Source organism: Glandiceps talaboti, chromosome 9 (genome assembly GCF_964340395.1).
Source record: "Glandiceps talaboti chromosome 9, keGlaTala1.1, whole genome shotgun sequence".
Classification (NCBI taxonomy): Eukaryota; Metazoa; Hemichordata; class Enteropneusta; family Spengelidae; genus Glandiceps; species Glandiceps talaboti.
In genome coordinates this window covers 520179-536831 of record NC_135557.1, presented here as the reverse complement: position 1 = coordinate 536831, position 16653 = coordinate 520179, and the positions used below count along the sequence as shown (strand labels likewise).

The 16653-nt window shown below is 33.2% G+C and overlaps 1 protein-coding gene across 2 annotated transcripts in view; it reads left to right on the top strand.

Annotated features, from left to right (window-relative positions):
* LOC144440146 (uncharacterized) overlaps positions 1-16653 on the top strand; it is a 175657-nt gene that overhangs the window by 147459 nt on the left and 11545 nt on the right. Inside the window, exon 9 of one of the 2 annotated variants that reach the window (XM_078129419.1) lies at positions 2557-2727. In XM_078129419.1, coding sequence (XP_077985545.1) covers positions 2557-2727 — 171 coding nt within the window. Of the gene's footprint in view, positions 1-2556; positions 2734-16653 lie in introns of both variants that reach the window. The other variant, XM_078129418.1, reaches the window with a different exon arrangement.

Below are 16653 nucleotides of genomic sequence, written 5' to 3'. Positions count from 1 at the left end.
AAGAAACAAATAGTTTCTGGTCAGGAAATGTTGTATGAAGTGGTGCGACTGTATCAACATTTTCTAAAAAAATACTGGCTCAATTCAAACTAAATTTAGTACACATATTGTGTAGGGTAGTGACAAGAACTGATTAGGTTTTGGTAAACATCCCATGTATAATAATGGCTAATTTAAGTAATTAATGGTTTTCGGTAAATTAGGCTATATCTCAAGAATATTTTCAGTAGGCCATAAAAAAGAAAAAAAATATTTCTGGTCAGGAAATATTGTCTAAAGTGGTGCAACGATGTGATATTTTTTTACATTCTCAACAAATGTTACCCAATCTACTGTTCATTGCAGTTACTGTTCTTTTTATTTAGTACTTTGCAGCAAGTGTGTATTTGGGACATATGTACAAGATTCACTAGAATCTTTCTGCACGAAATGGAAACTATCTGTAAATATGATCTTGAGTAAATTCAAATCATTGCAAATAAACGAGGTGAAATTGTGAAAGAAAACTTTTTGATACAATGATCGTACCAGTAGTTACCTGTGGTGCAGAAATTTTGGGTTATAACAACTATCAGTCTGCTGAAAGAATGCAACTGAAATATTGTAAAGCATTCCTTGGTGTTAAATCAACAATGCCTGATGCATGTATTTTAGGCGACTGCGGTAGATGTTCAATTTTCATACATACTGTCAAAAAGTTAATAACATATTGGTTAAAACTCTTTAAAATACCACAAAACAGAGTAGCTAGGCATAGTTACGATCGTGCAGTTGTAATTGACATCAACAAGAGGGAATCTTGGGTGAGTCACATCAAACGTATTCTTTTTGAGCATGGGTTCGGAGAAGTTTGGTTTTTTCAAGGGCCGGGTGACTTTGATGCCTTCCTCTGTCAATTCATGACCAGAGCAAATTGTATGTTTAAACAACACTGGTAGTCAGTAACGTGTTCTAAGGATAAGCTTTGTCTTTATCGAAATGTTTATATGTGAAGACTACTTGATGGATATAAAACTTCATTGGGCATTAGCCTGTTTGAGATGCTCTGGCCTTGGACTGGCAATTGAGGAAGGCAGGTCCCAGGGCATCGATTTTGAAGACCGTTTTTGCAAAAATGGTATCACAATCTAAGAGAAAAATACTTACCGAAGTGGTCGTATAGGCAGCCTACTACAGAAAATTGTTATGCGTTCATGTCATGTAGTAAACAATTTTGTAATAATCAACTTGGCAATTTTTGTGTACAAGTTAAGAAAGCAATTTATTTAAATCATTTAGTTGTTTTATTCATGTATGTATAATTATTATACTTTCCTCTCTGTACGCTGTAACATTATATTTCTTTTTGCTCGTTTTTGTAAATGTGCGATTTGGGCCTTTAAGAGCCATATATATATATATATATATATATATATATATATATATATATATATATATATATATATATATATATATATGTATATATAACTCCAGTGAGTATCAATCTGCTAAGACAGTGCTCTATACCGCAGTGGCAGAGCGTAATAGTTTTCACCAAAACTATATATATATAAGACTAACTATTCACTGTAACAGAGCTGACTGTGGACCATGTTATCTCTGAAGCAATTCTTTAATAGGAAGTGATGTGCTGTTCTGTTGTTTTGGAAACATCAAGTCAAGCTTAATTTTTATGGCCGAAATATATCTCATACAATGAAATTAGTCTAACTAGTTACACACTAGCCTGTCCGCCCAGGGCCGTACTACTTGGTGCAAGTTGATATGAAATAATGAAAACACTTCATTAAGCTTAGGCCAGTGTGCTAAGAGAAAGTGTATTGTTCATGGGATCAAGAACAAAGTATTACATTTTTTATATATAATGTGAAAGTCAACTGTCTAATTTTGAAAAAGCTAGTTGACAAAGGTTTGAATATTACAGTGTGATCATTGTGACTCAGTTGGCTACCAACTGATAAGTGTGCCACAGGGTCCTCAGTCTATTAAAACATGATAACCATTGTGACTCAGTTGGCTATCAACTGATAAGTGTGCCACAGGGTCCTCGGTCTATTAAAACATGATAACCATTGTGACTCAGTTGGCTATCAACTGATAAGTGTGCCTCAGGGTCCTCAGTCTAAACATGATAACCAAACCTGATCTGAGCACTTCAAAGTCTGAGGTTGTATCAAAGACAAGAGCTATTTTTTGTACTATATATGATTATGATTACGTCATTTGATTTGAAGTATAAATGACAGCATTGATCCTATTACGTCATTTGATGTGCCATCAATAATATCATTGATCCTATTACGTCATTTGATGTGCCATCAATGACATCATTGATCCTATTACGTCATTGGATGTGTCATCAATGACATCATTGATCCTATTACGTCATTGGATGTATGCCATCAATGACATCATTGATCCTATTACGTCATTGGATATATGCCATCAATGATATCATTGATCCTGTTACGTCATTTGATGTATGCCATCAATGATGTTATTGATCCTAATACTTCATTTTTTTACCTCATTACATGTCCTTGGTTTACTTTGCAGAACTGACACCTGAGGATGAAGATGAACGTAGAAGCGTCAGAACTCAACAAGGTTGTAATATGCAAATGTTTATTGTATCAAAATTTGATTACGATGCCTGGTCCAAACTGCTTGCTAAGTGGAATACAATGGTGGCATCCCTTGGTTATGCCAATTACCGGTCTTCAGTAGGTAGAGGTAAAAATTAACCAGTTATCAATAGATAGAAGTACAAACTACCAGTTGTGAATATATAGAAGTACAAACTACCAGTTATCAATAGATAGAGGTACAAACTACCAGTTGTCAATAGATAGAGGTACAAACTACAAGTTATCAGTATATAGAGGTACAAACTACCAGTTGTCAATAGATAGAGGTACAAACTACTAGTTGTCAATAGATAGAGGTACAAACTACCAGTTGTCAATAGATAGACGTACAAACTACCAGTTGTGAATAGATAGAAGTACAAACTACCAGTTATCAATAGATAGAGGTACAAACTACAAGTTATTAGTAGATAGAAGTACAAACTACAAGTTATTAGTAGATAGAAGTACAAACTACCAGTTATCAATAGATGGAGGTACAAACTACAAGTTATCAGTAGATAGAAGTACAAACTACCAGTTATCAATAGATAGAGGTACAAACTACCAGTTGTCAATAGATAGAGGTACAAACTACCAGTTGTCAATAGATAGAAGTACAAACTACCAGTTGTCAATAGATGGAGGTACAAACTACCAGCTGTCAATAGAAAGAGGTACAAACTACCAGTTGTCAATAGATAGAGGTACAAACTACAAGTTGTCAATAGATAGAGGTACAAACTACCAGTTGTCAATAGATAGAGGTACAAACTACCAGTTGTGAATAGATAGAAGTACAAACTACCAGTTATCAATAGATAGAGGTACAAACTACCAGTTGTCAATAGATAGAGGTACAAACTACAAGTTGTCAATAGATAGAGGTACAAACTACCAGTTGTCAATAGATAGAGGTACAAACTACCAGTTGTGAATATATAGAAGTACAAACTACCAGTTGTCAATAGATAGAGGTACAAACTACCAGTTATCAATAGATAGAGGTACAAACTACAAGTTATCAGTAGATAGAAGTACAAACTACCAGTTATGAATAGATAGAGGTACAAACTACAAGTTATCAGTAGATAGAAGTACAAACTACCGGTTATCAATAGATAGAGGTACAAACTACCAGTTGTCAATAGATGGAGGTACAAACTACCAGTTGTGAAAAGATAGAAGTACAAACTACCAGTTATCAATAGATAGAGGTACACACTACCAGTTGTCAATAGCTAGAGGTACAAACTACAAGTTATCAGTAGATAGAAGTACAAACTACCAGCTATCAATAGATAGAGCTACAAACTACAAGTTATCAGTAGATAGAAGTACAAACTACCAGTTATGAATAGATAGAGGTACAAACTATCAGTTGTCAATAGATAGAGGTACAAACTACCAGTTGTGAATAGATAGAGGTACAAACTACCAGTTGTCAATAGATAGAGGTACAAACTACCAGTTGTCAATAGATACAGGTACAAACTACCAGTTGTCAATAGATAGAGGTACAAACTACCAGTTGTGAATAGATAGAGGTACAAACTACCAGTTATCAATAGATAGAAGTACAAACTACAAGTTACCAATAGATAGAAGTACAAACTACCAGTTATCAATAGATAGAGGTACAAACTACCAGTTGTCAATAGATAGAGGTACAAACTACCAGTTGTCAATAGATAGAGGTACAAACTAATAGTTGTCAATAGATAGAGGTACAAACTACTAGTTGTCAATAGATAGAGGTACAAACTACTAGTTGTCAATAGATAGAGGTACAAAATGCCAGTTGTTAATAGATAGAGGTACAAACTACCAGTTGTCAATAGATAGAGGTACAAACTACTAGTTGTCAATATATAGAGGTACAAACTACAAGTTGTCAATAGATAGAAGTACAAACAACCAGTTGTGAATAGATAGAGGTACAAACTACTAGTTGTCAATAGCTAGAGGTACAAACTACCAGTTGTCAATAGATAGAAGTACAAACTACCAGTAGTGAATAGATAGAGGTACAAACTACCAGTTGTGAATAGATAGAGGTACAAACTACCAGTTGTTAATAGATAGCGGTACAAACTACCAGTTGTCAATAGATAGAGGTACAGACTGCCAGTTATACATCTTAGAGTAACGTACATAGAATCTTAGAGTAACGTACATACATCTTAGAGTAACGTACATACAATCTTAGAGTGACGTACATGCAATCTTAGAGTATCGTACATGCATCTTAGAGTAACGTACATACCATCTTAGAGTGACGTACATACAGCTTAGTGTGACGTACATACAATATTGGAATTACCTACATAGAATCTTAAAGTATCAAACATATAATCTTAGAGTAACGTACATATAATCTTAGAGTAACGTATATACAATCTTAGTGTAGCGTACATACAATCGTACATATAATCTTAGAGTATCGTACATACAATCTTAGAGTATCGTACATACAATCTTCGAGTGACGTACATACAGCTTAGTGTGACGTACATACAGCTTAGAGTGACGTACATACAATCGAGGAATAACCTACATAGAATCTTAAAGTATCAAACATATAATCTTAGAGTGACGTACATACATTTTAGTGTAACGTGCATACAATCTTAGAGTATTGTACATACAATATTAGAGTAACGTACATATATATTAGAGTAATGTACATAGAATCTTAGAGTAACGTACATACAGCTTAGTGTGGCGTACATACAATCTTGGAATAACCTACATAGAATCTTAAAGTATCAAACATATAATCTTAGAGTGCCGTACATAAATCCCAGAGTGACGTACATACAGTCTTAGAATATCAAACATTTAATCTTAGAGTAATGTATACATCATAGAGTAACGTACATACATCTTAGAGTATCGAATATATAATCCTAGAGTAACGTACATACAATCTTAGAGTATCGTACATACAATCTTAGAGTATCGTACATACAATCTTAAAGTAACGTACATACATCTTAGAGTAACATACATACATCATAGAGTAACGTACATACAATCTTAGAGTATCGTACATACAATCGTACATATAATCTTAGAGTATCGTACATACAATCTTAGAGTAACGTACATACATCATAGAGTAACGTACATACAATCTTAGAGTAACGTACATACAATCTTAGAGTATCGTACATACAATCGTACATACAATCTTAGAGTAACGTACATACAATCTTAGGGTAACGTACATGCAATGTAAGAGTAACGTTTATACATCTTAGAGTAACATACATACATCTTAGAGTAACGTACATACAATCTTAGAGTAACGTACATACATCATAGAGTAACGTACATACAATCTTAGAGTAACGTACATACAATCTTAGAGTATCGTACATACAATCGTACATACAATCTTAGAGTAACGTACATACAATCTTAGGGTAACGTACATGCAATGTAAGAGTAACGTTTATACATCTTAGAGTAACATACATACATCTTAGAGTAACGTACATACAATCTTAGAGTAACGTACGTGCAATGTAAGAGTAACGTATATACATCTTAGAGTAACATACATACATCTTAGAGTAACGTACATAGAATCGTAGAGTATCGTACATACAATCTTAGAGTAACGTACGTACAATCTTAGAGAAACGTACATACATCTTAGAGTAACGTACATACATCTTAGAGTAACGTACATACAATCTTAGAGTATCGTACATACAATCGTACATACAATCTTAGAGTATCGTACATACAATCTTAGAGTATCGTACATACAATCGTACATATAATCTTAGAGTATCGTACATACATCTTAGAGTATCGTACATAAATCCCAGAGTGACGTACATACAGTCTTAGAATATCAAACATTTAATCTTAGAGTAATGTATACATCATAGAGTAACGTACATACATCTTAGAATATCGAATATATAATCCTACAGTAACGTACATACAATCTTAGAGTATCGTTCATACAATCGTACATACAATCTTAGAGTATCGTGCATACAATCGTACATATAATCTTAGAGTAACGTACATACAATCTTAGAGTATCGTACATACAATCTTAGAGTATCGTACATACAATCTTAGAGTAACGTACATACAATCTTAGAGTATCGTACATACAATCGTACATATAATCTTAGAGTATCGTACATACAAGCTTAGAGTAACGTACATACATCATAGAGTAACGTACATACAATCTTAGAGTAACGTACATACAATCTTAGAGTATCGTACATACAATCGTACATACAATCTTAGAGTAACGTACATACAATCTTAGAGTAACGTACGTGCAATGCAAGAGTAACGTATATACATCTTAGAGTAACATACATACATCTTAGAGTAACGTACATAGAATCGTAGAGTATCGTACATACAATCTTAGAGTAACGTACGTACAATCTTAGAGAAACGTACATACATCTTAGAGTAACGTACATACATCTTAGAGTAACGTACATACAATCTTAGAGTAACGAATATATAATCTTAGAGTAACGTACATACAATCTTAGAGTATCGTACATACAATCGTACATATAATCTTAGAGTATCGTACATATAATCTTAGAGTATCGTACATACAATCTTAAAGTAACGTACATACATCATAGTGTAACATACATACAATCTTAGAGTAACGTACATACAATCTTAGAGTATCGTACATACAATCTTAGAGTAACGTACGTACAATCTTAGAGAAACGTACATACATCTTAGAGTAACGTACATACATATTAGAGTAACGTACATACAATCTTAGAGTAACGTACATACATCTTAGAGTATCGTACATACATCTTAGAGTAACGTACATACATCTTTGAGTAACGTACATACATCTTAGAGTAACGTACATACAATCTTAGAGTAACGTACATGCAATCTTAGAGTATGGTACACACAATCTTAGAGTAACGTACATACAATATTAGAGTAACGTACATACATCTTAGAGTAACGTACATACATCTTAGAGTAACGTACATACATCTTTGAGTGACATACATGCATCTTAGAGTAACGTACATGCATCTTATAGTAACGTACATACAATCTTAGAGGGACGTACATGCAATCTTAGAGTATCGTACATGCATCTTAGAGTAACGTACATACCATCTTAGAGTGACGTACATACAGCTTAGTGTGACGTACATACTATCTTGGAATTACCTACATAGAATCTTAAAGTATCAAACATATAATCTTAAAGTAACGTACATACATCCTAGAGTAACGTACATACAATCTTAGTGTAGCGTACATACAATCTTAGAGTACCGTACATACAATCTTCGAGTGACGTACATACAGCTTAGTGTGACGTACATACAATCTTGGAAAAAACCTACATAGAATCTTAAAGTATCAAACATATAATCTTAGAGTGACGTACATATATCTTAGTGTAACGTACATACGATCTTAGAGTAACGTACATGCATCTTAGAGTAACGTACGTACCATCTTAGAGTGACGTACATACAGCTTAGTGTGACGTACATACAATCTTGGAATTACCTACATAGAATCTTAAAGTATCAAACATATAATCTTAAAGTAACGTACATACATCTTAGAGTAACGTACAGACAATCTTAGTGTAGCGTACATACAATCTTAGAGTACCGTACATACAATCTTCGAGTGACGTACATACAGCTTAGTGTGACGTACATACATCTTAGAGTAACGTACATACAATCTTAGAGTAACGTACATACATCTTAGAGTATCGTACATACAATCTTAGTGTAGCGTACATACAATCTTAGAGTACCGTACATACAATCTTCGAGTGACGTACATACAGCTTAGTGTGACGTACATACAATCTTGGAAAAAACCTACATAGAATCTTAAAGTATCAAACATATAATCTTAGAGTGACGTACATATATCTTAGTGTAACGTACATACGATCTTAGAGTAACGTACATGCATCTTAGAGTAACGTACGTACCATCTTAGAGTGACGTACATACAGCTTAGTGTGACGTACATACAATCTTGGAATTACCTACATAGAATCTTAAAGTATCAAACATATAATCTTAAAGTAACGTACATACATCTTAGAGTAACGTACATACAATCTTAGTGTAGCGTACATACAATCTTAGAGTACCGTACATACAATCTTCGAGTGACGTACATACAGCTTAGTGTGACGTACATACATCTTAGAGTAACGTACATACAATCTTAGAGTAACGTACATACATCTTAGAGTAACGTACATACATCTTTGAGTGACATACATGCATCTTAGAGTAACGTACATGCATCTTATAGTAACGTACATACAATCTTAGAGTGACGTACATGCAATCTTAGAGTATCGTACATGCATCTTAGAGTAACGTACATACCATCTTAGAGTGACGTACATACAGCTTAGTGTGACGTACATACTATCTTGGAATTCCCTACATAGAATCTTAAAGTATCAAACATATAATCTTAAAGTAACGTACATACATCCTAGAGTAACGTACATACAATCTTAGTGTAGCGTACATACAATCTTAGAGTACCGTACATACAATCTTCGAGTGACGTACATACAGCTTAGTGTGACGTACATACAATCTTGGAAAAACCTACATAGAATCTTAAAGTATCAAACATATAATCTTAGAGTGACGTACATATATCTTAGTGTAACGTACATGCATCTTAGAGTAACGTACGTACCATCTTAGAGTGACGTACATACAGCTTAGTGTGACGTACATACAATCTTGGAATTACCTACATAGAATCTTAAAGTATCAAACATATAATCTTAAAGTAACGTACATACATCTTAGAGTGCCGTACATAAATCCCGGAGTGACGTACATACAGTCTTAGAATATCAAACATTTAATCTTAGAGTAATGTAGACATCATAGAGTAACGTACATACATCTTAGAGTATCGAATATATAATCCTACAGTAACGTACATACATCTTAGAGTATCGAATATATAATCCTAGAGTAACGTACATACAATCTTAGAGTATCGTACATACAATCTTAGAGTATCGTACATACAATCTTAGAGTATCGTACATACAATCTTAGAGTATCGTACATACAATCTTAGAGTATCGTACATACAATCGTACATATAATCTTAGAGTATCGTACATACAATCTTAGAGTAACGTACATACATCATAGTGTAACGTACATACAATCTTAGAGTAACGTACATACATCATAGAGTAACGTACATACAATCTTAGAGTAACGTACATACATCATAGAGTATCGTACATACAATCTTAGAGTAACATACATACATCATAGTGTAACGTACATACAATCTTAGAGTAACGTACATACATCATAGAGTAACGTACATACAATCTTAGAGTAACGTACATACATCATAGAGTATCGTACATACAATCTTAGAGTAACGTACATACATCATAGAGTAACGTACATACAATCTTAGAGTAACATACATATAATCTTAGAGTAACGTACATACATCATAGAGTAACGTACATACAATCTTAGAGTAACGTACATACAATCTTAGAGTATCGTACATACAATCGTACATACAATCTTAGAGTAACGTACATACAATCTTAGAGTAACGTACGTGCAATGTATAAGTAACGTATATACATCTTAGAGTAACATACATACATCTTAGAGTAACGTACATACAATCTTAGAGTATCGTACATACAATCGTACATACAATCTTAGAGTATCGTACATACAATCGTACATACAATCTTAGAGTATCGTACATACAATCGTACATATAATCATAGAGTATCGTACATACAATCTTAGAGTAACGTACATACAATCTTAGAGTAACGTACATACAATCTTAGAGTAACGTACATACAATCGTACATACAATCTTAGAGTAACGTACATACAATCTTAGAGTATCGTGCATACAATCGTACATACAATCTTAGAGTATCGTACATACATCTTAGAGTAACGTACATACAATCTTAGAGTAACGTACATACAATCGTACATACAATCTTAGAGTAACGTACATACAATCTTAGAGTATCGTGCATACAATCGTACATACAATCTTAGAGTAACGTACATACAATCTTAGAGTATCGTACATACAATCGTACATACAATCTTAGAGTATCGTACATACAATCTTAGAGTATCGTACATACAATCTTAGAGTATCGTACATACAATCTTAGAGTAACGTACATACAATCGTACATACAATCTTAGAGTATCGTACATACAATCTTAGAGTATCGTACATACAATCTTAGAGTAACGTACATACAATCTTAGAGTATCGTGCATACAATCGTACATACAATCTTAGAGTAACGTACATACAATCTTAGGGTAACGTACATACAATCGTACATACAATCTTAGAGTAACGTACATACAATCTTAGAGTAACGTACATACAATCGTACATACAATCTTAGAGTAACGTACATACAATCTTAGAGTAACGTACATACAATCGTACATACAATCTTAGAGTAACGTACATACAATCTTACAGTATCGTGCATACAATCTTACAGTATCGTGCATACAATCTTAGAGTAACGTACATACAATCTTACAGTATCGTGCATACAATCGTACATACAATCTTAGAGTATCGTACATACAATCTTACAGTATCGTGCATACAATCGTACATACAATCTTACAGTATCGTACATACAATCTTACAGTATCGTACATACAATCGTACATACAATCTTACAGTATCGTACATACAATCGTACATATAATCTTAGAGTATCGTGCATACAATCGTACATACAATCTTAGAGTATCGTACATACAATCTTAGAGTAACGTACATACAATCTTAGAGTAACGTACATACAATCGTACATACAATCTTAGAGTAACGTACATACAATGTTAGAGTAACGTACGTGCAATCTTAGAGTATCGTACATACAATCGTACATACAATCTTAGAGTATCGTACATACAATCTTAGAGTATCGTGCATACAATCTTAGAGTAACGTACGTGCAATCTTAGAGTATCGTACATACAATCGTACATACAATCTTAGAGTAACGTACATACAATCTTAGAGTATCGTGCATACAATCGTACATACAATCTTAGAGTAACGTACATACAATCGTACATACAATCTTAGAGTAACGTACATACAATCTTAGAGTATCGTGCATACAATCGTACATACAATCTTAGAGAAACGTACATACAATCGTACATACAATCTTAGAGTAACGTACATACAATCTTAGAGTATCGTACATACAATCGTACATACAATCTTAGAGTATCGTACATACAATCTTAGAGTATCGTACATACAATCGTACATACAATCTTAGAGTATCGTACATACAATCTTAGAGTAACGTGCATACAATCTTAGAGTATCGTACATACAATCGTACATACAATCTTAGAGTATCGTACATACAATCGTACATACAATCTTAGAGTATCGTACATACAATCGCACATACAATCTTAGAGTAACGTACATACAATCTTAGAGTATCGTACATACAATCTTAGAGTATCGTGCATACAATCTTACAGTATCGTACATACAATCGTACATACAATCTTAGAGTATCGTACATACAATCGTACATACAATCTTAGAGTATCGTACATACAATCTTACAGTATCGTACATACATCATAGAGTAACATACATACAATCTTAGAGTATCGTACATACAATCGTACATATAATCTTAGAGTATCGTACATACAATCGTACATATAATCTTAGAGTATCGTACATACAATCTTAGAGTATCGTACATACAATCGTACATACAATCTTAGAGTATCGTACATACAATCTTAGAGTATCGTACATACAATCGTACATACAATCTTAGAGTATCGTACATACAATCTTACAGTATCGTACATACAATCGTACATACAATCTTAGAGTATCGTACATATAATCTTAGAGTAACGTACATACATCATAGTGTAACGTACATACAATCTTAGAGTAACGTACATACAATCTTAGAGTATCGTACATACAATCGTACATACAATCTTAGAGTAACGTACATACAATCTTAGAGTAACGTACATACAATCTTAGTGTAACGTACATACAATCTTAGAGTAACGTACGTACAATCTTAGAGTAACGTACATACATCATAGTGTAACGTACATACAATCTTAGAGTAACATACATACAATCTTAGAGTATCGTACATACAATCGTACATACAATCTTAGAGTAACGTACATACAATCTTAGAGTAACGTACGTGCAATGTAAGAGTAACGTATATACATCTTAGAGTAACATACATACAATCTTAGAGTATCGTACATACAATCGTACATATAATCTTAGAGTATCGTACATACATCATAGAGTAACGTACATACAATCTTAGAGTAACGTACATACAATCTTAGAGTAACGTACATACAATCTTAGAGTAACGTACATACAATCGTAATACAATCTTACAGTATCGTACATACAATCTTAGAGTAACGTACGTGCAATGTAAGAGTAACGTATATACAATCTTAGAGTAACGTACATACAATCGTACATACAATCTTAGAGTATCGTACATACAATCTTAGAGTATCGTACATACAATCTTAGAGTAACGTACATACAATCTTAGAGTATCGTGCATACAATCGTACATACAATCTTAGAGTAACGTACATACAATCTTAGGGTAACGTACATACAATCGTACATACAATCTTAGAGTAACGTACATACAATCTTAGAGTAACGTACATACAATCGTACATACAATCTTAGAGTAACGTACATACAATCTTAGAGTAACGTACATACAATCGTACATACAATCTTAGAGTAACGTACATACAATCTTACAGTATCGTGCATACAATCTTACAGTATCGTGCATACAATCTTAGAGTAACGTACATACAATCTTACAGTATCGTGCATACAATCGTACATACAATCTTAGAGTATCGTACATACAATCTTACAGTATCGTGCATACAATCGTACATACAATCTTACAGTATCGTACATACAATCGTACATACAATCTTACAGTATCGTACATACAATCGTACATATAATCTTAGAGTATCGTGCATACAATCGTACATACAATCTTAGAGTATCGTACATACAATCTTAGAGTAACGTACATACAATCTTAGAGTAACGTACATACAATCGTACATACAATCTTAGAGTAACGTACATACAATCTTAGAGTAACGTACGTGCAATCTTAGAGTATCGTACATACAATCGTACATACAATCTTAGAGTATCGTACATACAATCTTAGAGTATCGTGCATACAATCTTAGAGTAACGTACGTGCAATCTTAGAGTATCGTACATACAATCGTACATACAATCTTAGAGTAACGTACATACAATCTTAGAGTATCGTGCATACAATCGTACATACAATCTTAGAGTAACGTACATACAATCGTACATACAATCTTAGAGTAACGTACATACAATCTTAGAGTATCGTGCATACAATCGTACATACAATCTTAGAGTAACGTACATACAATCGTACATACAATCTTAAAGTATCGTACATACAATCTTAGAGTATCGTACATACAATCGTACATACAATCTTAGAGTATCGTGCATACAATCGTACATACAATCTTAGAGTATCGTACATACAATCGTACATACAATCTTAGAGTATCGTACATACAATCTTAGAGTATCGTACATACAATCGTACATACAATCTTAGAGTATCGTACATACAATCTTAGAGTAACGTGCATACAATCTTAGAGTATCGTACATACAATCGTACATACAATCTTAGAGTATCGTACATACAATCGTACATACAATCTTAGAGTATCGTACATACAATCGTACATACAATCTTAGAGTAACGTACATACAATCTTAGAGTATCGTACATACAATCTTACAGTATCGTACATACAATCGTACATACAATCTTAGAGTATCGTACATACAATCGTACATACAATCTTAGAGTATCGTACATACAATCTTACAGTATCGTACATACATCATAGAGTAACATACATACAATCTTAGAGTATCGTACATACAATCGTACATATAATCTTAGAGTATAGTACATACAATCGTACATATAATCTTAGAGTATCGTACATACAATCTTAGAGTATCGTGCATACAATCGTACATACAATCTTAGAGTAACGTACATACAATCGTACATACAATCTTAGAGTATCGTACATACAATCTTAGAGTATCGTACATACAATCGTACATACAATCTTAGAGTATCGTGCATACAATCGTACATACAATCTTAGAGTATCGTACATACAATCGTACATACAATCTTAGAGTATCGTACATACAATCTTAGAGTATCGTACATACAATCGTACATACAATCTTAGAGTATCGTACATACAATCTTAGAGTAACGTGCATACAATCTTAGAGTATCGTACATACAATCGTACATACAATCTTAGAGTATCGTACATACAATCGTACATACAATCTTAGAGTATCGTACATACAATCGTACATACAATCTTAGAGTAACGTACATACAATCTTAGAGTATCGTACATACAATCTTACAGTATCGTACATACAATCGTACATACAATCTTAGAGTATCGTACATACAATCGTACATACAATCTTAGAGTATCGTACATACAATCTTACAGTATCGTACATACATCATAGAGTAACATACATACAATCTTAGAGTATCGTACATACAATCGTACATATAATCTTAGAGTATAGTACATACAATCGTACATATAATCTTAGAGTATCGTACATACAATCTTAGAGTATCGTACATACAATCGTACATACAATCTTAGAGTATCGTACATACAATCTTAGAGTATCGTACATACAATCGTACATACAATCTTAGAGTATCGTACATACAATCTTAGAGTATCGTACATACAATCGTACATACAATCTTAGAGTATCGTACATATAATCTTAGAGTATCGTACATACAATCGTACATACAATCTTAGAGTATCGTACATACAATCTTAGAGTATCGTACATACAATCGTACATACAATCTTAGAGTATCGTACATACAATCTTAGAGTAACGTACATACATCATAGTGTAACGTACATACAATCTTAGAGTAACGTACATACAATCTTAGAGTATCGTACATACAATCGTACATACAATCTTAGAGTAACGTACATACAATCTTAGAGTAACGTACATACAATCTTAGTGTAACGTACATACAATCTTAGAGTAACGTACGTACAATCTTAGAGTAACGTACATACATCATAGTGTAACGTACATACAATCTTAGAGTAACATACATACAATCTTAGAGTATCGTACATACAATCGTACATACAATCTTAGAGTATCGTACATACATCATAGAGTAACGTACATACAATCTTAGAGTAACGTACATACAATCTTAGAGTATCGTACATACAATCTTAGAGTATCGTACATACAATCTTAGAGTATCGTACATACAATCGTACATACAATCTTAGAGTATCGTACATACAATCTTAGAGTAACGTACATACATCATAGTGTAACGTACATACAATCTTAGAGTAACGTACATACAATCTTAGAGTATCGTACATACAATCGTACATACAATCTTAGAGTAACGTACATACAATCTTAGAGTAACGTACATACAATCTTAGTGTAACGTACATACAATCTTAGAGTAACGTACGTACAATCTTAGAGTAACGTACATACATCATAGTGTAACGTACATACAATCTTAGAGTAACATACATACAATCTTAGAGTATCGTACATACAATCGTACATACAATCTTAGAGTATCGTACATACATCATAGAGTAACGTACATACAATCTTAGAGTAACGTACATACAATCTTAGAGTAACGTACATACAATCGTACATACAATCTTAGAGTAACGTACATACAATCTTACAGTATCGTGCATACAATCTTACAGTATCGTGCATACAATCTTAGAGT